This window comes from Microtus oregoni, unplaced genomic scaffold, assembly GCF_018167655.1.
Source record: "Microtus oregoni isolate MIOR12 unplaced genomic scaffold, Mior012 000011F_ref0000422, whole genome shotgun sequence".
Classification (NCBI taxonomy): domain Eukaryota; kingdom Metazoa; phylum Chordata; class Mammalia; order Rodentia; family Cricetidae; genus Microtus; species Microtus oregoni.
Genome location: NW_024543070.1, coordinates 41,726,752 through 41,750,149, shown reverse-complemented (window position 1 = coordinate 41,750,149; position 23,398 = coordinate 41,726,752). Strand labels below are relative to the sequence as shown.

General features: G+C 48.8%; 1 protein-coding gene and 1 long non-coding RNA gene across 2 annotated transcripts in view; one reads left to right on the top strand and one right to left on the bottom strand.

Annotated features, from left to right (window-relative positions):
- Nucleotides 1–10,159: 10,159 nt before the first annotated feature.
- LOC121453565 lies at nucleotides 10,160–14,395 on the bottom strand. The gene is made up of 2 exons (XR_005975030.1): nucleotides 13,656–14,395; nucleotides 10,160–10,740 (listed from the first exon to the last, which is right to left on the bottom strand). It is a non-coding gene; the product is annotated as an uncharacterized LOC121453565 (long non-coding RNA).
- Nucleotides 14,396–15,021: 626 nt separating this feature from the next.
- Nucleotides 15,022–23,398, top strand: part of Gata6 (GATA binding protein 6) — a 33,067-nt gene continuing 24,690 nt past the window's right edge. The window contains exons 1-3 of the mRNA XM_041660606.1: nucleotides 15,022–15,249; nucleotides 16,558–17,711; nucleotides 21,411–21,577. Coding sequence (XP_041516540.1) covers nucleotides 16,595–17,711; nucleotides 21,411–21,577 — 1,284 coding nt within the window. The 5' untranslated portion in view covers nucleotides 15,022–15,249; nucleotides 16,558–16,594. The remainder of the gene's footprint in view (nucleotides 15,250–16,557; nucleotides 17,712–21,410; nucleotides 21,578–23,398) is intronic.

The following is a 23,398-nucleotide window of genomic DNA, read 5'->3' as shown; positions in this document are numbered from 1 at the left end:
ACCAGAAAACTATTTGATCTTCAAGGATGTGCTTATCACAGAGACAAGTAGAACTTTTTTTCTTTTTCAATACAAGGGTTTTCTGAGGCTTTGGAGCCTGTCCTGGAACTAGCTTTTGTAGACCAGGTTGGCTTTGAACTCACAGAGATCCACCTGCCTCTGGCTCCCGAGTGCTGGGATTAAAGGCGTGCGCCATCATCACCCAACTGACAAGTAGAACTCTTGTTTTGTTTTTCTTTTTAACAGGCTGGCTGCGAACTTGTGATCCACCTGCCTCTTCCTCCTTCAGCAAATCCTACCAGCGTGTGCTGCCACAACCAGTCAAGTAGAACTCTTGTATGCGGGGATTAAATCTGCACTAGAGTATGTCTGAGTATTGGTGCCTCAGGAAGAAAGCCTTCTGCAGGGACCCAGGCAGTGATTGCTGTGTCTGTCCTGATTCCCCAGACGAGATTTTGAGAAGGGGGAAAATTACAGGACCTGGAGGAGTTGGATAGGAGGGAGCCTGAGCTAAGAGAGGGAGGTGAAGAGTCTCGGCATTAAGAATTAGTGCGTGAATGTCAGGTGAAGAAAGAGTCTACTGCTCCAGCCGAGCCTGCTACTCACACTGCTGTTCCTAGGTGAGAGATGGCCAGGGCCTGGTGAGGACGTAGACAGCCAGAAGAAAGTGGGCAGCGGATGTGACTCAGCTGGCAGAGTGTTTGCCCATCATGCATAAGACCCAGGGTTCTTAGCCTCTGGAGCGGGTGCAGGTGGATCTCTGTGAGATCAAGGCCAGCCTTGGCTACTAATGAGCTCCAGAACAGCTAAAGCTGCACAGAGAAACCCTGTTTCGAAAAACAACACAATAAAATAAAATAATAAAATTTAATAAATAAACAAGTTAAATAAAAAAATAAAAAGCCAGCTGGGCAGTGGTGGCGCACGCCTTTAATCCCAGCACTTGGGAGGCAGAGGCAGGCGGATCTCTGTGAGTTCGAGACCAGCCTGGTCTACAAGAGCTAGTTCCAGGACAGGCTCCAAAACCACAGAGAAACCCAGTCTCGAAAAAGCAATAAAATAAAATAAAATAAAATAAAAATAAATAAATAAATAAATAAATAAAGAAAGAAAGAAAGAAAGAAAGAAAGAAAAACCCAAGGTTCCATCTTGAGAACCAAATAAACTGAATAGGAAGTGTGAAGTCTCAGCACTTAGACTTCAGGGGCGGGAAGATCAGGAGTTCAAGGTCAGCTTTGGCTACGTTCCACAACAGTCTGAGTTATGCAGACTGTGTCTCAACCAAATGTGATCCAAGTTCACGAGAGGCACTCCTCTGGTGAGGTGGGAGGTGGAGGCAGAAAAACCACCCAGACATTCTCTGTCTCGCTAATGCTTTCTCTTTCTCCTCCTCCCTTCTCGTGTACACTAACAAATAAACAAGCAGAGCGAGGTGTGATGCACACCTCTGTGACCTTAGCGCTTGGGCACCAGAAGCAGGAGGATCATTTCCAATTCAAGGCCAGTCTGGCCCACGGAGAATGTTCTAGGCCAGCCAGGACTGTCCTACCAGACCTTTTATTCCAGTTTTGGTTTTGTTGCTATGATAAATGCCATCACAAAAACAGGCGAACAAGCCCCCTGCAGCAGAAGCCCAGGTTCCAGTACATTCTCAGGGATGCTTCAGGAACTGGAGCAGAGACCATGGAAGGAAGGCTGCCTTACTCCCAGCACTCTCCTTCAGTCAGCATCCTTACATAGCTCTGGACCACCCAACCAGGAGCGACTAGCCCCTCCCACATCAATCTAGACAAACCCCACAGGCCAACCTGATAGAGACAAGTCTTTAACTTAGGGTACCTCTTTCTAGAGGGGCCAAACTGACAACCAAGATTAGCTACCACACCTTGACTCAACTCCCCTCCCCTTACCCTTTCCCCATAAGCCTTGGAATTTGGCACTGGGCTCAGGTAGACATACTCCCACTACTCAGAAGGCTGAGTCAGAATGTTATGTTCAAAGCCTTTCTAGGCTGTTTATCAAATTCCAGGCCACATTAGGTTAAAAAACCAAGGTGGGTGTTGGGGGTGGTGCCACACACCTTTAATCCCAGCATTTGGGAAACAGGGGCAGGGGGAGGGGCAGAGGCAGGGGCAGGGGCAGGGGCAGGGAGCTCACCATGCTTCACCAAACCTATGAGTTGGAGACTTAGATCCCCAGAGACACTCCTGTGAGGGCATCTCTAGGAGGTTGGTGATATGATGTTTCTGTGTGAGGGAAGTAAGCGGCAAAGTCATGGGGGTGGTGACTTCATATGTCTTAATGTGACATTCATTCATAGTGTGCACCTCCTATGTGCTGAACTCCCGACCTGGACTCTGGGGACACCCTTGAGAAGAAACAACCTCATCAGCATCATTGAGCCTGAATATTACATCCTAATGGCACTGTTTTGGGCTTCACTTTAATGTCCCAAATCTCTTTATGATAGCTTTGGGGGACTCAGTGGTGGCTCACCCTCATTGGTGCATTTGTCTCTGTTGAGGGTTTCATCCTTAATGTAAATTTTCGAGTCAACAGTTTAGAGATTTGATCATTTCTCTGTTCTTAGTTGACAGTTATTGTTTGTCTTAGAGGACACGGTTGAGTATAATAGTTTTTTTTTTTTTTTTTTTGGTTTTTCGAGACAGGGTTTCTCCGTAGCTTTGGAGCCTGTCCTGGATCTAGCTCTGTAGACCAGTAGACCAGGCTGGCCTTGAACTCACAGAGGCCCATCAGCCTCCGCTTCCCAAGTGCTGGGATTAAAGGCGTGTGCCACCACAGCCCGGAAGTTGGTTTTTTTTTTTTTATTTTGAGACATAGTCTCATTATGTTGCTCTGGCTAGCCTGGAATTCACTATATAGACCATACTCACAGACCTGTCTGCTTCTACAATCGGAGTGCTGGGATTAAAGGTATGTGCCACCATGCTGGATAACATAATATATTTTTTTAATTTTGATTTTTTATTGATATTTATTGAGCTCTACATTTTTCTCTACTCCCTTCCCTGCCTCTCCCCTCCCCACCTCAACCCTCCCCAAAGGTCCTCATGCTCCCAATTTACTCAGGAGATCTTGTCTTTACTTTCTACTTTCCATGTAGATTAGATCTACGTAAGTCTCTCTTAGCGTCCTCATTGTTGTCTAAGTTCTCTGAGATTGTGGTTTGTAGGCTGGTTTTCTTTGCTTTATGTTTAAAAAACACCTATGAGTGAGTACATGTGATAATTGTCTGTCTGGGTCTGAGTTACCGCACTCAAAATAATGTTTTCTAGCTCCATCCATTTTCCTGTAAAATTCAAGATGTCATTATTTTTTTCTGCTGTGTAGTATTCTATTGTGTAAATGTACCACATTTTCCTTATCCATTCTTCGGTCAAAGGGGCATTTAGGTTGTTTCCAGGTTCTGGCTATGACAAACAATGCTGCTATGAACATAGTTGAGCACATGTCCTTGTGGCACGATTGAGCATCCTTTGGATATATACCCAAAAGTGGTATTACTGGGTCTTGAGGAAGGTTGTTTCCTAATTTTCTGAGAAAAACATAATATATTTTATAGTGAAACAACTTGCTGATGCATCTCATCAAAGTCATGTAACCTCACTTTTATTGATTGGTTGATTGATTAGCCTCATATAGATTAGGTAGGCCTCAGCATGTGACCAAGAATGCTCTTATATGATCCTCCTACCCCCGCCTCACAAATCCTACTAAGGTCTGCTTTAGGAGTGCACCACCACACCTGCTCAGAGTAGCTCTGAATCAAGGCTTTTAAAATTCTTTTAAACACATTTTCTTGTGTGTGTATGTGTGTACAAGCGTGCGAATTTCCACTTAGATATGCACCATGATGTTCCTGTGGCAGTTAGAGGACAGCTGGTGTCTATTCTTCTGCTGTGATGGTCTCAGGGTAGAACTCAGGTCTTGTTTGTCAACTTGACTGGGTCTGGGATTTTCTAAAATGCAAGTTTCTGGGCACTCTTGGGCCAGGTGTGGTAGCACACACCTTTAATCCCAGCACTCACCAGACAGATCTCTGAGTTCAAGGCCAGCTTGGTGTAGGAGAGAGTCCCAGGACAGCCAGGGCTACACAGAGAAACCCTGTTCTGAAAGAAATAAAAACAAGTAGGCAGTCTCAGGCCTGATGGAAGGAAGTGAAGATAAAGGCACCACTCCGTCCCTGGCAGGTAATCTGTCTTCTGTTCTTCTTACATTCTTGAGCTACCTTTTTTGGGTTTCCAATGTACACTTTGGACCAGCAGTTCTGCAGTAATCCTCCATGTCTGTGGTGCCAGGTTGGGACTATGGACATCCAGCGTTGTGAGCTATTACCAGGTCTCCAGTGTTGGACTACCCAGCCATCTGTGTAAGTCAATCATACATCATATAATATAATATATATGTGTCTGCATATCTGCCTTTATTCTATTAGTTCTGTTTCTTTAGACAGCAGCAACTAATACATTCAACTTGATACACCCACCCTTACTCACTGAGCCTTCGCGATTGCCCATTGCGTGGGGATTTTTGGTTTTGTTTGTTACGTAGTTCAGGTTGACCTCAAACACTCCTCCTCCTCAGACTCCATCAACATACTCAGGTTCTTTATGGCCTTCCGTGATCCCCAGTAGGTTAAATCTCATCTTCTCAAAGACCTTGTTTTAGTTCTTCTCTTTATGCCTTTGATCAACTTGCCTCTCTAAAGTCTCAGCCCTTGATATCTCCTTTTCCTCACTTCCATCCCTGATAAATACCCTAAAATAGAAGTTTCTCATTTTTCTTGCCAAAACAATTCAAACAGCCTACCGGGTGGTATGGAAGGCACTGCTCTGGTTTTCACTTTTGTACAGGTGAAGATGGGAAGCAGTGATAGGAAAGAATTTGCATAAGGACCACAGTGAGAGAAAGCAAACTGTGCCTCTGGGGTTTAAACTCAGGAGTCTAGGCAGTCAGCCTTCAAGTTGGTTGTTGTGCTCTTTATCACCTTCAGATGCTCTTTATAGGCTCCCTTCTAATCACCCAGCCATTTCTCTCTAGCTTTGGAGCCTGTCATGGGGAACTGGCTCTTGTGGACCAGGCTGACCTTGAACTCACAGATCCCTGAGAGCTGGGATCAGAGGCACCACTGCCTGGCCACCAAACTCTTGACACAAAGGTGCCTTTGAAATTTGAAACCAGAGCCTGGTGGAGGTGACACACACTTTTAATCCCAGAGCCAGGTGGATCTTTGCATTTGAGGCCAATCTGGTTTATAGAGTGAGTTCAAGGACAGCCAGAGAAATCCTGTCTTGAGAGAGAGACAGAGAGAGAGAGGGGGAGAGAGAGAGGGAGAGAGAGAGAGAGAGAGGGAGAAAGAAAGAAAGGTGAAGGCTGACTGCTTTATTTGCGGGTCTACATTGTGGTTTGGCTAGGTGTTACAATGGGATAGTCTTCATAAATGATGTAGCATTTACACTGTTTTTGTTGGATAATTACAAGCCTTTAATTTGTGGTACTGTAAATGGAGTAGCAATCTGACTTCTGCAGAGGCCAGCACTGGCCAGAAGGAAGCGACTCTGGAATATACAAATGGCATCTTCTGACTAGAGAGGCAAAAAGTGACATCTGGGTTTGCTTTGATTCTCTTTAACTTTTGGAGATTTGTTTAATCTTAGTGCTCTATGTCTATGCACTGCTAACACATGCATAAGGGGCCCACAGAGACCAGAATAGGGCATCCGTTCGTTGGTACTGGAGTTACAGATGATTGTGAGCCATCATGGGTGCTGGGAACCAAAACCGGTCCTCTCTGCAAAAGCAGTCTGTGCTTTTAACCACCAGCCATCTCTTCAGCCCGGTTTTCCATCATACAGGGTCTCACATGTATGATGACCTGCCTCTGCCTCATAAGTGCTGGGCTTCATAGGCCACCGTCATCACTCCCAGACGCTCTGTTTACTCAATAGGGTTAGTAGTTGTCTCTTAGACACTGCTTACCTCTTTTGGATGAAAGAGTTAGAGAGGTAAATTATATCTTTCAAAGTTCATAGTCTTGGAATAGCAGCTCCTCTATTATTCTCAAAGGGTCTTTTTGTAGACCAGGCTGACCTCAAACTCACAGATCCGCCTACCTCTGCCTCCAGAGTGCTGGGATTAAAGGCGTGCACTACCACCTCCTGGCTTGACATCATTTTCTTTAGAAAGACTGAAAAAATTTCAGATCTGAGCTCTTTGGGGCTAGAGCCACCAAGCCACAGCACTGTGTCAACCTTCTCTCCTCTCTGATCCCCAAGGTGAGAGAGCACACTCAGATTGGCAGCTGCTCACTTGACTTGAGCCACCGCTACTTTACTTTACCTCGGTTAGATGTATTTATTTGTTTGGTTGTTGGTTAGTGCTAGGTATCAAACCCAGGGCCTTGAGCATGCTAGGGGTATACTCTGCCACTGGGCTACTCCCCCGCCCCAGAAAACTCTGCTAATTTAAGATAAATAAAAGCATTAATTTGGGCAATAAATAAGTGCTTGGTAACTGCACCAGCGCCACGGTGTTCTCTCCAAGAGTGACAGCTCCATCCTCGGGGTCACAGTCACTAAGAGTGAAGGAAGGCTCCATCCTCGGGGTCACATTTAGTGTCTTCTTTGGTTTTGCTCACTTACATTTAAAGGAAGAAAATAAAGTAAAGTATCTTCTGGGTGATGGTGGCTCACGCCTTTAATTCCAGCACTCCGGAGGCAGAGGCAATTAGATCTCCGTGAGTTCAAGGCCAGCCTGGTCTCCTCTATGCAAAGTGAGTTCCAGGACAGGCTCCAAAGCTACAGAGAAACCCTGTCTAGAAAAAAAAAGTATCTTCCTTCAGAAGACATTTCTGTGATCTAGGAACTCAAGTCTAAGTTAACTGTTAAGCCTTTGGAAATGAATCATTCCTTTTGTTTAGCCTACTAGTGTAGTATTTAGATTAACGTCTAAATTTGTATTGAACCTGACAAGAACCAAAGAGCCAGGCCAGATATGCATGCCATCTCCACGGAGCTTCAAAGAGAGCCTGTGGCAAGGAGGACCCTGGTCATTAGTCTGTGATGGATGTTGGTGCAAAGCAATATTTTTACCATTTTATGGATGGAGCAACTGAGGCACTTTGAGGTTAAGTGTCTTGACCTTGATTCCATTGCTGTTTAAGAAATCCAGCACTGCCTCCAGTTGCCTAGGATTCTGCCTCTCATCTTAGCCCATTCTGCATGCAGCAAGCTCAGGTCTTTCACTCCTTCAACAATCTGTTTCATGGACAGAAGGGACTGAGGTTTGCTGGGATAGTGGAGGTGACAGGGGAACACTAGCATTCCCTGGCCCTCTTGGACTAGCTGCTCTTCTGATCCCTGGAGGTTTCTGTCCATGAGGATTCAATCAGCCTCAGCTGACGGACTGGGGTGGAGGGCGGGAGGACTGTCAATCTTGGGAAGCTGCAAGCACTCAGGGTCTTGAACTTTATCAGGTTTGAATGTGTGATTGTGAAAGTAAAGAGCGGAGAAATGACAGCACTCAGTAAATCAAATGGAGATCAGGGCTGTGGAGGACCAGAGGAAGACAAGCAGTCTCTGGGTCTAAATGGGACCAAGAGCTGGTAGAAAGGAGAGAAAGGCTCTCACACCCACCCTGGCTCTGCCTTGTGGAGGAGGCTTCTCTTCCACTGTCTTAGCTACAGAACAGTATGCTCTGTTGAGGGTTGGAGCTTGCTTTAGAGCGCACAGTGGCAGGAGGAAGAAGAGAAGGACTAGGAAGCACACAAGGTTGAAGATGCCTAGTGTGAAGATGCCCTGTGATGAGAGTGTGCTCCCATGACTGGTATAGCTCCTGCTTGGCTTGGCAGTCATGAGGCCCTGGGTTCCATCTCCAGCACTAACTAAAGAAAAAAAAGGGGAACAAACCCACAAAACAACGAAAAATTAAAGTGGGTTAAATCTCTTACAATACTAAATTGAAATATATAAAACTTGAGAGTTACTCTGGCCCCCAATATCTCCACCAATCTCCTCTGCCTTTCTTAATGGCTGGGACTAATTCCCTTCTATCTGTCTCCTGAGAGGAGCTGGCAGGGAGGCTGCTGTGGAGGGCTGGGATTCTTTTTTGAGAAGCCTCAAGATTGCTATCTTGGTCCTGCAGGAGATGTTGGAGTCTGCTGCTGGCTTTTGCAAGGGGGGGAAGAATGAGGAATGTCTCCTCTTCAAAGGCCCCAAAGCCAGCAAAGGCCCCATGTTTGTCTCACCCCTCGCCCTCTTCCTACCATAATGCCATAAATGAAAGCTCTGGTGCTGGGATACAGAGCTCCCGAAATCAAGCAGGAGTGCTTTCCTGGGAGTTCATTTAGTCCAGGGGCAGTTAGGTCACATATGAAGTTGAAATTTGGCGCCATATATGAGGGTGTTTGTAAGAATTTGTAGAACTCACCAGGGACCAGCATTACTGCTAAAGCTTTTAGTCTCTAATGAGTTCAAAAGGAGGGACTTCCTCCCTCTTCCTCTCCCTCCCTCTTTTTCTTTCCTTCTTCCTTCTATCCTTTCCTTAATTTTTAAAAATCACATTTGTGTGTGTATGTGCCCACATAAGTGGAGGTCGGGGGGGAAAAGTTGTGGAGTTGAGTGTCTTTCCATGGTGTGTCTCAATGAAACTCAGGTCATATGGGCAGCAAGCGCCTTTGCCATTTGAGTCCTCAAGCCCCCCAATGTTTTTTGTTTGTTTGTTTGTTATTTGAGGCAGGGTTTTTTGTTATTATGCAGGCTTGGCTGGTCTGAGAATCCTAGTTCCCCATCTCAGCCTCTGAGCGCGGTGGTGTGCAGGGCAGCACACCCTGCTTGGTTTTCTAAGCTTTATTTAACAGATGAGGGAGCTGGAATGGAGAAGTTGGATTGTTTGCCCTCATCACACAGAAAACAGATGGTGGCAAGTGTTAGGATCTGGTATGGTAGCCCCAAGTCCTGGGCTGGCCCAGGGGAGCTCTTGGGAATTCCCTAAGTGTATGCGCTAGAGGACCTTTGCCATCTGGAGGATGTCTGCAAGCCCTTTCAGAGAAAGACCTGAGCTGCTTGTGGGACTTTGTCTAATGGGCTCTTTAGAGATAGAGGTGCCAACCTGCTGGGGTGTAAACACTTGCGGCTTGCTGTCTCTTCTGTTTCTTCTCTCTGCCATACATACTCCGGATGTGTTCTGTTGGCAAGAAGCTGGAGGGCTGTGGTAGTCAAACCCTTTGGTCCTAATTCTCTGCATATTTGCAACATAACTGAATGGAGAGGTCATATTTCTGAGTAGTAACTTTTCTCGGTCACTCCCCTCTCACTGACTCAAGGATGGCATTTATAATTTAGCAAATCTCTCAAAAACTCATTTTTTTCCTACTTCTCTTTCTCAATCTCTTCCTGGCCTTAGGAAAAATAAATAAAAGGGTACACACCTCTCAACAGGGAGGAGGGACCCAAAGCAGTGGAATCTAGATCCCAGAATTCATTCGGCCTACATGCTCAGGACGTCAGTCACAGCCAAGGAGACCTCAGGTCTAGCTCATCCCATGAGGCTGGAAATTTATGTCTCTTGGAAGTGGAACTTCTCTTTTCTTTCCAAGTCTTCCTTGTCTCTCTTTCCAGAGGCTGGGTTTGGGAAGGAAAAGAGGAAAGAGGAAAAGCGGTGCCTGTAAGTTCACACCCCAGCATAAGGTGACCAGAAAATGAATGAGTCCAATATCTGCCAGAGAGAAGACTGGGGAGCAGACAAGATCTGTTCATGCCCACTGGGACCCCAAAGGACCTCAGTTGTGCCTCATCCCCACCCTCAACCTCTCAGAAAACATGGAAACATTGTCTACCATCCCAGCTATGCGCTCCCAGTGCTTTCCTGAGCCCTGCTGGCTTCACCCTCAGAGAGGGAAGTAGTGGCTTTGGCTAGCCCACAGCCTTGGGCTTCAAGCAGCCATGCTGGGGCATAATTAGTCATGACTCCAAATACTTTTTTTGATCAAACCAACTTCAGAAAGTCTACACCCTTCCTGGGTTGTCCTAGGGTGCAGATCCACCACCAGTTCTACCAGGGGATCAGCTCTTCTCAGGACCCCGAGACACAAGGGTTGCTTCTCTGCTCCTAAGTCAATCACAGGGAAGGTAGACCGGTATGATTGGGTATTGTCTTTATTACTCAGTATTAGCAAACAATAAAAACGGCGGGACTAGGCTACATTTGAATCCCAGTACTGCACAGACCTGAGACTCGAGGATCATGAGTTTGAGGCCAGCCTGCCATGCTTAATGAAAGACTTTGTCTCAAAGGAAAAGGGGAGAGGGGAAGCAAATTTAAATGCTTAGGTTGGGTTTCCTTGGCCTTGGTTCTTCTGCAAGCTTGGCAGGAAATGTTTTAGGTATCACTGCTCTAGGGACCTCAGTGCCCTGCTCCCAAAGTCTAACAGCCCCAGTCTCGGGACCCTAGACAAGTCCCAGTGGACCTCTGAGGTCCTGATCTCAGGGTGTTGGGTGCAAGCAGGCTGGGGAGGGAGGTCGGCGCCGGCGTGGAATTTCTTTATCGGGATTCGAGAGTCGCCAGCTTCTTGGCTTCTTTAAGCGATCCCAGAGAGACACCTTTCGATCTTTTGTCAGACGTCTCGGCCCTTAATAGCTAAATTTATTTGGTTTAAAACGGCGATGGGAGACGTGGGGAGGGAAGATCTTTCGTCGGTCATTGGGTGGCCCAGATAACAAGCTTTAAGAGAGAGGGAAGAAGAAAGTAGAAAGGTTAATGGCTGAGGGTGGGCCGCAGGAGCCCAGCGTGGGGCTTTTACGGCGACGCTCCTTGGCTCCCCCCTTATCGCACCGCGCCTTACAGCGCGTAAGAAGTACATTAAGTCACGTAAACAGCGCACGGAGAGGGGTGCCACCGCGATGACCTTTTGGGCAGCTGCGAGCCCACCTCGGCGTTGAGTCAGTGGCTGCCGGCCGGGGTCACCCAGGACTGGGCGCGCACCGGGCGGGGTCCCTTGCGTGGTTTGATTCCCACCACCCGAGGCCAAGTGGAAGGCGGGGACCTGTACCAGAAATTGGGGAGACCTTCGCTCTTCCGCCACCTGATCACGTCTGGAGCGGTTTTGTTTGTTTATGGGAAATTAAGAATAAAGGGGAGGAAGGAAAGGGGAGAAGCGGGATTAAAAGAAAGGAAAAAGAAGGAAGCATCGGAAGGGAGAGAGGGAGGGAAGGAAAAGCAAGCCTAAGAGTATTCTGGTGTTCCATATGGGGACACAATCCACCCTTTTACTGGACTGGGACACTGGGGAGAATGGGGGAGAGCCAAGGTGACCTGTATCGTTGGGTGGAAGAGTCCCCAGGACAGTAAGAAATGTGGTATAATCGACAAGGCTCTTTTAATACACGTGTATTTCCTTCTCATTTTGGAGTGCGTGGGAATCGAACTTGCATCTTTGCACAATAAGTAACTTTCCAGTGAATTATAGCCTCAGCCTAATATTTTTATATCTAAAATCCAAACCTTGTTTAAGACAGAAATTGCATGCATATTTTCTCTCCTTTCTGAATCGACGTTGAAACAGAGACAATCTTCGTAAAATGACAAGCTTGAGTTTGCAGGCCAAAGGTGTATGGCGACGCGCGTCCAGGCCCAGGTCTGTGGTGCCCCCGGAAGCCAAGCGCCACCAAGTCCCCAAACACCCCTTCCGTTTCAGCTACAGAGCCCCCGCCCCCTGCCCAATTGGCTGCTGCGTTCTTGCTAGATTTGAAAGGCGACTGGTGGGGTGTCCCGGCCCAGATAAATGAGCGGGGGGGGGGGGGGGGGGGGAAGGCAATGCCCCAGAGCCTGCTCTCTTTCGGAGGTAGGAATAAGGTTCGCCTGGAGGGCTTGCTCCTCAGGGCGAAATAGTTCTGTGCGAAAAGGTTTCGTTGAAGATTAGCAAAACTGGGAAGGGAAGACAGGAGAGGCAAAAGAAAATGGAAAAGAAAGAGAAACAAAACATAACAAAGCAAAAAAACATAAAAACACTTAAACTTCTAGGAGTTATTTGGGACATGATGGGGATCATCTCCAGACCTTGGGATTCCCCCTAGTTTGGGGTGCTTTCTGTTCCCTCAGCACCCTGGATCCTGCTGGCCTTCCATTCCCCAGGAGCCGCTAGCCTGAGGCCAGGGGGGGACGGTTTTGAATCGTGCCTTTTCCGCGAGGGTGTCGTTGCCAGAGTCCAGGAGTCCGAAAGTAGCAAACTGGAGTGAGTTTCCAGACAGCTCAGGTCTTGTTTTAGCCAGCCGAACGGGTTAAACAGTTTGATTTTTACATTAGCTGACATGAGAAATTATTTCTCTAACCTATTTCTCGTTCGGAAAGCCAGTTTTTATTTTTCTGTGTTTCTTTCTTTCTCTTTTCTTTTTCTTTCTTTCTTTTTTTCGAAAGTGAATTTTGTGGCCATGAGAGGAAAAACAATGATCTATCTTCCTCCTTTGTTTGGGGACACTACTAAAATGTTTGGAAATGTGGAGGATAGAATTGAGGGACAGTACCCGAGCCCCTAGAACCTGAACGTGGTCGAATCTGTCAATATGGTCCGGGCCCTTCACCTCTGTCCCAGAGGCGCCAGGGGCAGTGTGCTCCCTAGGCTCAGCTGCCTAGCGGCTTTCCGGAAAGCAAATCAGTGTGTGTGTGTGTGTGTGTGTGTGTGTGTGTGTGTGTGTGTTACATTGTACTAGAAAATTTACGCAGGGCAACCCCGAACTTTCAAATAAAAATATAAAATAAAATAAAACCCGGGACAAGGGAATCAAGCTTGCGCCCACTCTAAGTGACTCGGTCTCACTTAGCCCTGAAGGCCGTTCATAGCCACAACGCCAAATTTACTTAGATAAATCATTATTTTTAGCAAAAATGAATTGTAAAAATTGCATGGAAGAGCAAACTTGAGACGTTATTTCTGAACAGCTGAACTCAAAGGAAAAAGGCTGTCCAGAGTTAATGAATAGCTTACAAATGAGCTTCGTAGAACCCAGTCCGCTTTAAAATTTGCTCAGAATTTACCGAACAACCCAAAGCAAGCCTCTGGAACCTGTGGTGGGATTTGGGCCATGCCTTGCCAGTCTCTTGTGGTAGTACCTTTCGACCCCGTGCGGGTTAACATTCAAAACCTCCAAGTCCTAGTCCAGCCGCTAGCGTCTCCATTCAAGAGTTTTCTATCTCTCAGCCTTTTAGTCCCAGTAACGGGGAGTGGGGGGGGGGGGGGGCAAAAAGTGACGCAGTTAGACGAGAACGGTCGCTAGCAGATTTAAAATTCGGAAGTGTTTGGCCGAAATTTTCAGTAAGAAATGAAAACGCAAAATTCTCGTTAACTTCCTGGATTAGGAGTTCTCCTCCCCCTCCCCAGCAAGTTCTGACCCTGACCCTTCTCTGCTAGAGCCACGGGTACAGTTCAAGGAAAGAACCCCTTCCCAACGAGGTCTTACACCCTCTCGAAATCGTATTTCACAGCGCACCCGTGACTCGATGTTCAGCTCTGCTTGGACCCCTCTCCTTTCTCTAATCGGAAAAATAACGAAAATAAATATCAAATGAAACTAAAACGACAAAAACAAAAACAGTTCAAACGCTTTCAGAGAGATCTATAGAAAGCGTTTACTTTGATTTACCTGGGGTGTGTGTGTAAAAATCCATTTCCATAAGGGAGCTCCTCCTGTCCAATTCCCTTTCCACAATCTTCCAGTGTCCAGCTTGTCGGAAGAAATCCTTTTTGTGAGTGTGTATAAAAATCCATTTTCATAAGGGAGCTCCTCCTGTCCAATTCCCTTTCCACAATCTTCCGGTGTCCAGCTTGCCGGAAGAAATCCTTTTTGTGAGCCCGAAGGAACAAGACGTTTATCAAGGCTGCTGCCTGGGGACGAACAGTGCGTGACTCGCTGCTGACAGATCCACACTGATAACCCCGCCAGCGTTCGTTTCCAGTCCTTGGCCCGCTAAGGGCCGTATCAGTTTGTACACAGTTGTGATAACCGTTTGGAGGTAGCTACTAAGGGGTGTGTGTGAGAGAGACTTGGGGGTGGAGAAACGGTGTTTCTCTCTGGGTCCCAGAAAGGTACCCTGCTCCTTCCCAACGTGTTGTCTTTGAGTAACCTCAAATCCAGGGAAAACTCAGAGCGAACGCGATAACCACTCTGGTGTTCCTGGACACGACAGTGTTTTCATCCCATGGCGGTCCCCGCACCTCATAGATTTAACCTTTCGGTGCAACACGACCCAAAGGTTAGCTGGAGAAGGTCGTCCTGAACTCTACGAAACCTCCCAGGAATTTAGTGTGTGTTTTAAGACAGGGGCGAGGTAGGAGTGTGCACAAGGTCACCTTTCCCAGATGACACCCTGGATCCCAAACGGTCCCCACTACACGAGCATCCCGAAATAGGGTCGGGAAAGTTTAAGGTTGGTCACTAACGACTATGCGCAGGGAGGAGGGGTTTAATTTGGAAGCGGGAGATAGGAAGGCCAGTTGGGCACTTTCCCCACAGACTTTAGGGGCGCGCTGACCTAGGAGGTGGCGCGCCTGCCTGTCAGCAGCGGCGGTCAGTGAGGGGCTACAAAGACTCAGCTCCTCCCATGCCTAGTTTTCCTCCCCCTTCTGCCCCGGGTGTGACCCGTGTGTGTGTGTGTGTGTGTGTGTGTGTGTGTAAAACTGGGGACCCGAGGATGTGTTCCACCGCTGAATGAATATGGGTCGCCGGTCAAGTTGGGCGTGCAGTTGCCTTCACCACCCGCTGGTGTCCCAGAGCTGGGCGCCCCCTTGGTGGACTTGCCTCGCTCTGGGGACTGGGCTAGTTGCTCAGTCCACGCCCGCAGGCTGCCTAGCACTTATTGTCTGCTTAGGGCTGCGCACTCCCCTCCTCCTCCCCGTCCCCTCCCCACCAGCTTTTTTCTCCTCCCCCCCCCCCCCCCGATCCCTCCTCCCTCTCTTCACCTCCACACCCAGCCGCTCGTAGAGAGCAGGTCCGACCCACACACTGCCTGGCACCCTTCGGCGAGCGCTGTTTGTTTAGAGCTCGGTGAGTCCAATCAGGAACGCAGGCTGCAGTTTTCCGGCAGGAGCAGTAAGAGGCGCCTCCTCTCTCCTTTTTATTCGCCAGCAACCACTCGCAGACCCCGGACTCGCGCTCTCCCGCCGGCGCCCTCAGCCTCTTTCCGCGCTCGGGAGCACTCTCCACCGCTGCTGTTCTTCACGCACGTCGCTCGCCCGAGGTTCGGCTGCTTCCTCTTTTGTTTACCCCCTCTTCCTTCCAACCCTACCAGTCGCAGGCCCTAGGGCCTCCAGCACTCCCGGCTTTTCTCTGGCCTTGCTCGCCTCCGAGGGTGTTCCCCTCCTTGACTCCCGGAGGTTTGCCGGGACTCCCAGGTTCCCGGGATACCGCGGACCAGGCACCCCCTCCCCCCAGTGCTTATCTGCCCGCAGCCTTATCTCCCGAGTTATCTCAGCGCCAAGGGGCGGGAGCCCGTAGTCCAGTGGGCAGAGAAACTTCTTTCTTGCTATCTTGCCCGAGTCTGTGCGTGGGCATTAATTTTAGTGTGGTTATCTCCGATGAGCCGAAGTGATTTGGAAAAGCAGCTGGGTAGAGGCCGGCCTGGCTTCCCACCCCCTTCAGTCTCCTTGTCATTCTTCCTGCTCTCCCCTTAGGGGTGGCCACGGCTTTGGGGCGGTCTCACCCCCTCCCCTCCTGTGTTTCCCCCCTCCTTTTCTCTGCGCTCTGCTCCACCCTGCTATGTCCAATTCCGGAACGGTTTGGCTTTTCCCCTCTGGTTGACCACGGGGTGGGCCGGGGGTGGCCTGGCCGGCGTGAGTGCTCGGGCTGGTGGTAGTGACGCGGTCCGTGTCTAAGGTGTGCGGTCGGTCGGCCTGGACGCGGTTGGGTATGAGGCTTTGCCGGGTGGGTTTCCCACACTACCTTCCGGGCTCCTGCGTCTGCCTTGGCGTCCCACGTTCTCTGGACTGGTGGCTTTTTCTAGAGCTCGCGTTGGATTTGGTCAGCGAGGTCCGGGAAGCTCTGAGAAAAAGCGGCGGTTTCGTTTTCGGGGACAGGTTGCCTTTGCTAGCTATTTTCAAGCGCGGAACTCTTTCACAGGCGTCCTAGGAGAGGGGCACCCACCAGAAGGCGGGATGAGACAGCATTGACACACATGAAATTTTTTCGTGTCATTGGTCAAGAGTTAGCCAAGCTGGGGCAGAAGGAAAACCTCGGTCAGCTTCGTGGTTACTCCCGGGTTGTGGCGCGCCTTACAGAGGAAGGATGCTATCGAGTGGTGGGCTGGGAGGGCGCGGGGACAGGCGTCCTGGGTGACGGAGGAGGGCACATTGGTCGTCGAGAACCCAGTGGCTGCTACGCAGATTTTGTTTCCCGTTTTCTAACCCCCTCAAACACGGGGCAGATGCAGAATCATTAAGGGATGCCCTAAGCTGGGAGAGGGAGTGGAGCGTGTTGGTAGACCGTCCACGCTTTTGGTAAACCCACTTTATCTATAGTCTTCCTGTCTTGTTCCTCAATCCCACCTCAGGAACCAAAAGTCAGATTGGAGCAGCGCCGGACAGTGGATGGCCTTGACTGACGGCGGCTGGTGCCTGCCAAAGCGTTTCGGGGCCGCTGCTGCGGACGTCGGCGACTCTGGGGCCTTTCCAGCGCGGGAGCCCTCCTCCCCGCCATCCCCGATCTCTTCCTCGTCCTCCTCCTGCTCCCGGGGCGGGGATCGTGGTCCCTGCGGCGCCAGCAACTGCAGGACGCCGCAGCTCGACACCGAGGCGGTGGCGGGACCTCCGGGCCGCTCGCTGTTGCTCAGCCCCTACGCCTCGCACCCCTTCGCGGCTGCCCACGGACCTTCGGCGCCCGGGGTCCCTGGCCCCGGGAACGCCCTGTCGAGTTGGGAGGACTTGTTGCTCTTCACTGACCTCGACCAGGCCGCTACCGCCAGCAAGCTGTTGTGGTCCAGTCGGGGCGCCAAGCTGAGCCCCTTCGCGACCGAGCAACCCGAGGAAATGTACCAGACCCTCGCCGCCCTGTCCAGCCAGGGGCCGGCCGCTTACGACGGCGCGCCCGGCGGATTCGTGCATTCTGCGGCTGCCGCGGCGGCGGCGGCGGCTGCGGCCAGCTCTCCGGTCTACGTCCCCACCACGCGAGTGGGATCCATGCTGCCCGGCCTGCCATACCTGCAGGGAGCGGGAAGCGGGCCCAGCAACCACGCGGGCGGTGCGGGAGCTCACCCGGGCTGGCCCCAGGCCTCCGCCGACAGTCCCCCGTATGGCGGGGGCGGCACAGCCGGCGGCGGGACGGCGGGGCCAGGAGGTGCGAGCTCGGCCACCGCGCACGCCTCGGCGCGCTTCCCCTACTCGCCCAGCCCGCCCATAACCAACGGCGCCGCGCGGGACCCAGGGGGCTACGTGGCTGGGGGCAGCGCGGGCACGGGCAGCGTGAGTGGTGGCAGCAGCAGCCTGGCGGCCATGGGCGGCCGGGAGCACCAGTACAGCTCGCTGTCCGCGGCGCGGCCGCTGAACGGGACGTACCATCACCATCATCACCACCACCCGACTTACTCGCCCTACATGGGTGCACCGCTGACGCCCGCCTGGCCAGCTGGACCCTTTGAAACTCCGGTGCTGCACAGCTTACAGAGCCGCGCCGGAGCCCCGCTTCCGGTACCGCGAGGCCCCAGCGCAGGTAAGGATCGCGCCGAGGTGTGGGAGAGCGGGCCAGGGACGTGGGGCGCAGGGGCGTATGAAACAGCTGTTTACCAGAGGTCCACCTGGCCCCAGCAAAGATTTTATAAATCAGTGGCAGCATACTCAGGTTAGCAGTTGACGGTGTGGGGATACTTTTGTTCAGGAAAGAGTGAATGCACATCTATTATCTCAGGCCTTGGGGGTGGGATGGTGTGCACGGGGCGGGGGAAGCTTCTTGAGTAAAGACGGACAATTGAGAAAACATGCCCTTTAGTTTGAGAGATCTGTGAGGTCAGAGCTCCACATATATCCTGTCTGGTTTGGGTGAGTGAGATTCCAGGGGTAGCGTTTGGAATATCGGGTTCTTGATTAGGTAGTCTATTCATTATTCAGTGCCTGCTGAGGAGCTTCTTTAGACGAGAGTATTTAAATAGGACTCCCAAAGCCTCAAGATCTAGGCCTCGGTTCTCTCAAGCAACGGGGGAGGGGAGGGGGAGATGAGAAGAGACCTAGGTCAGTAAGCCTTGATATTATTCCTAAGGATAGTTGGTGCAGACTTGGCATCTGCTGGGTGGGACTGGGTATGCAGCTCCTTTTGGCCAGATGGGCCGAGTTACACCACCCTCTTCAGTGCCAGGGACTATCGTCAACTACCTTAGAAAGACCTTATTTTGAAAATGGTCCCGCTGTTAGCAAGGGCAGGTACGAGGCCGGCTTGTTTTCTTCCTCGGCCACCCCTTTTTAAAGCCCTGAGTTCACCCATAAATCCTCCTCCCGGGCTTTCACTCACTTAACTACTTTTTCTGTCAGAAAAAAAAATGCAATGTTTTTGAGGGCAGATAGTCGGTCTTAGGAGGAACGGAGGATACTGGTCCACAGAATCTTTGCCTTCTGGGAGCCCCTCTCCACTTTGGTTTAGGGACAGTCCTTTCAGGGCACCTCATGTGTTAGACTGAATGGGGGTTTCTCAGCTTGGCTCCCAAAGGAGAACCTGATCTGAATGGGGCCTCAGTGGTCACATTGGGAAAGGCCAAGAGAAAAGGGTATTTCAGCCCCCCACCCCCTTACTCGCGCGCCTTTCCTGCCTGGCTAGAGAAGAGCCTTAGGGAGGATCCTGTTTCTGTGCCCTTGTGGCTTGGGGTGTTTAGCTCCCGAGGGTAGAGACTGGGAAACTAAAATTTTTCAAAGAATGAGAAGGGAGTTGTGACTTGGGTGTGGCGCTTTTGTCAGGGGTGAGTTTGTGGGGACTGGGTGCCTTCTGTTTGAGGCCACCCCTCTGCCCTGCCTGTTGTTTGAACACACCTTAACATTCTCTATAAATTCCTTTTCTCTGGGCCTGTGCCACCTCACTTGACTGAGATGGCTTGCACAGAGACAGAGCCCTATCTCTAGATGTTGAGAGCAGTTGAGCCCCTTTGAGAAATGCAGTCACAGGCACATAGAAGTGTCTTGGCTTCGAAATTAGACTATATTTTCCCAGATTACTCCGCCACCCGTCTCTGAGCATTGCAGAGTAGGGAAAAATCTGTAGACTTAAGCAGTTCTTAAGAAAGGGTTGGAGTGAAGGCCGACATGAGAAAAGAAGCAGCAACCAAGGCAGTGCTAGATAGAAGGGTGGCCTCAATTTTTTGATCACACAGGCATTGCTGTGTCTTCACCTTGATCACCCTCTGCCAAGATCTCCCTGTGTAGCTCTTGGCTGGCTGGCCTTGAATTTGCTGCCATCTTCCTGTCTCCACATTAATAATAATAATAATAATAATAATATCACCATCATCCACATTTGGAGGTAGACTCTGTTGTCAGACTCGCAGTTGAGTTTTCTTGCATGCCTGCTTTGTACCCTTTGCCTGGCGGATAGATCTGAAGTAGTTCACACTGAGATGAGCCGAGGTCCTCCCAGCCCCATCCCTGGACTTCTTTAAGCTCCTACTGAGCGCCATTCCTTGGTGAGTCCAGTCACCACACCTGATTAGAGTCTGTCACTTCCCAGGAGTTCCCCAAGGGACCACTTAGGATAGAGGTGCCAACCTCCACTGCAATCAGGTTTTATGGTTACAGTGTATTTTCTTTCATTTTAGAATTATTGCTGTCTGGGCCTTGCTGAGAGGCAGAAAAGGAACTAGATTTTTTTTTTTATTATTTAGTTAAATTCCTAGAACTTGAAATTTTATCTCTGGGTCTCCAGAGGACTATGTTCTACCTAGGGCATCCACACAGTCTCTAGGGAGCCTTTTTATTGTTCCTAGCCCAGTGAATGAGGCCAGACCTAGGGCCAGGTTTTTCCAGGGAATGCCCCACTCTAGAAGAGGGGCTGGCTCTCTTATAGGTAACATTTTAAAGTCAACAGCAAAGACAAATGCCTTGTTTAACTTCAGTGTCCTTGAAGTCCTGAGTATTTTACTGATTACCGTGGTCAATAGTGGCTTTTAGGGCGGAGAAGAATAAATCTTTGTGATGTGTTTTAAGTTCCAGTGTCCCCAGGATAACTTTGAACTCACTTGTGTGGGATGTTAGTTTCCTTTACATCTAAGATATAACTCTAGAAATGAAGGACACTCTTTTTTTGGTAAGGTCGAAATTAATGGTAAAAGCATTTTAATGCTAAAACCATATTTAGGTATCCCTACCACATTACTGACCGTAGACAAACTATGAACATCAGGGGAGTGGGGGGCATAGTGCTATGCGGGCAGGATACTCTTCAAATAAAAGGCCAAAGCACAGTGTTTATTCACCTTTAGAAGACCCAACTGCTTCTCGGAGAATGTCCAAGCCCTGTAGCAGAAAGGGATCCACATAGCCATATCCGTTCTTACACAGTCTACGTGTGGTAGCGTTCAGCTTTAGAGAACTGAAGTTCTTTCACGCTTCACCCCCTTGAGAATAGCAGATGCTATCATTTCTGTTAATTAAGATTATTTCAATTTGTTTTTAATTAGCCTTAGCTTAATTTCAAATTCCAAAAGTAACCACATGATCTGAAAAGATGGAAACCTATATTTAAAATACATGTTTAAAATATGCAGTCTGCTAAGAAGAACTATAGAACCATATTTAAAATAGATTTTAGATAGAAATCAGAATATTTCAGTTAGATCCTCATGGCATGAAAAGAAAATGTATTCTCTGTGCTTAATAACCTGCCTCTCCTCTCCCCAAGAAAAGCCTTTATTTTCTTATTTATAATTATAATTAATAATATAAGTGCTAATAACAGTATTTTAAATACGTTTTATAATGGAAGAAAAGACATGTAAGACGAAGTGTGATGGGCACAAAAATACTTCAAAATTGCTTGATAACAATAAACGGGCAGTGAGTCCTGGTTATTTGTGGGTTTTAGGGGAGGTCAGCAATCAGTGATTGTTGCTCACTTGGGTTTGATAAGTTGCATTTTATAATTAGGACGACCTCAGTTTTACCTTAGACAGTCCGGGAAGAGCAGTAAGGCGACCCAAGTGATCTTCTCCCGGTCACCTCATTCTCAGGGCCTCTGACTTCACTGGGGTTTCTACTGGCCCCACCGTGTGTGGTGGTCGGGACGGACCCTGGAGTGTGGGACAGTGGTCAGCTGATCCTAGGCGACCAAGGCCAGAACTTGGTGCCTTGGGGAGCCTGGGGTACACCTCAAACTTCTGATCACCCATCTGGGGCGGGCGACCTCACTGGTCTCTGGTTCTCGATCTCCCCACAGATCTGCTGGAGGATTTGTCCGAAAGTCGCGAGTGCGTGAACTGCGGCTCCATCCAGACGCCGCTGTGGCGGCGAGATGGTACAGGCCACTACCTGTGCAATGCGTGCGGCCTTTACAGCAAGATGAACGGCCTCAGTCGGCCCCTCATCAAGCCGCAGAAGCGCGTGGTGAGTGTCACCGCAGGGCGCAGACCTGCTACACCTCCACTTTCCCCCTCTCCGCACCCCTCCCCAGGCCCTCTCGCCAGAACTCCTTTCAGGAAGACAGGTCTTTCCCAGGGGCAAAAAAGAAGCGTGGCTGGTAGCCGTCTCCCTTCCGCTCCCTCCCTGTACCAGGTATTGAATGAAAAACACAAGGCAAACTAGTGTCTGCTGCTGAATCTCATCTTCAGCTGCTGTGCTGCCTCTTTTTGTTTTATAATTTTTAAAAAGTACAGATACATATTTACCTTGAGATACTTTTAGCCAGTGTACATAATGGGTACTCAAACTGTGGCTGCAGGTAACGTCCTCAGCAAACGTAGACAAGGGAAGATTGGCTCTGTGTCCTCAGGGCTGATTTCAGTGCCTAAATGGTCGGACGGAAGCCCCACTCTTCCGCGGTCAGCACAGCCTACCTCTCTGGGGCAGCTGCTTTTCCTTGGAGAGCCCTGTTGACTTTTAAATTGCCCTGAGTATGGCGAACATTAGTTATTTTGAAATCTGACTATTGCAGAGAACAGCACAGAACTTGAACGTCTCAAATTGTAAAAACGTTCACCAACTCAAACATTTACCATCTTTTAAAATAAGTATGGGGATTTCTCAATTTTTCTGCGATTAAGGTTGTGTAGTAGTCATTTGTTAGGACATTTAAAGCTGAAATGAAAAAGAAAACTTTCTTGAGCTGCACCTTAATACTAACCTTTTCTAGTCCCAACTGACGGTGTTCTAAATGCCATTTAAAGTAGATGCTTTGCAATTAGATGCCAGACATCTTAAGGACCCAGGTAATTTATTTAATTGTTATACTCTAATTAGCAGAACAAATGCTATACATGTTGTTTGTGTTAACTAGATTAGAGCAAAATTGCGTCATAACCTAAGTCTGACACCTTAAGAAGAGGCAATTAGTTTTATGATTGTTTTGTTTTTAATGCATTTAAAATAAAGTAGCTAAGGTTAATTTAAGTGGAATGTGCTTTACGTGGTACAATTTCTCCAGTTTAGGGTTTTCTTTAAAGGGTATCCTTAAATTCAGAGTGTGACCAATTCACCAACTTTTCTAATCCTTATGTATTCAATTAAAAAGAAAGTAGCCAGGAACTATTCCGTGGAAGCTCTTGCTTTCATTTAAAGCATGAACAATGAAACTTTCTGGAGGGAAATCTTTATTCTTGGGGAGCTCTAGCTGAGCTCTGAAAGGTAACATTGTTTTTCAAAACTGGGCAAAAACTTGGTGGACGAGTAGTAGCTTTTTAGGTTCTTGTTGAATTACAAATTTGATCAACTAGGCACTGTATTTCGATAGCGCCATTTATTTCATGCACTTACCAGTAAAACTTGTTATCCACAAGAAAAACAATTTAAATGTCTGTGAATCAATTAGTTTTCTTTCTGTGGCAGGTGTCTTGGCAGTAACCAAGGTCAGTCAATAGGCTTTGGGAATGAGTTATAAATGATACCAATTGTAGGGCGTGTCACTATCAATTAGTTCTCCTTGTGGGCTTATAGCTTTGGTAGCTCTGGCTTAGTTCTCAGAAACAGAGTATTGAACTCCAGTTTGTTAAACCAGCAGTACAGAGCCAGTCACCCAATCACCGTGAATTTGAACTTGTAATAAGAGGTTTATGGTGTAGCCTGAATTCCTTGTCAGTGAAGAACAGAACCGAGGTTGCTGTTAGCAGGCGGTTTATAGCTCACCCACCTTCATTTCACATCTTTATGGAGACTGCCTTCACTTGTGATCTGCAGTTGACGATCATAAAGCTCTTTGTTGGAATGGCAAAT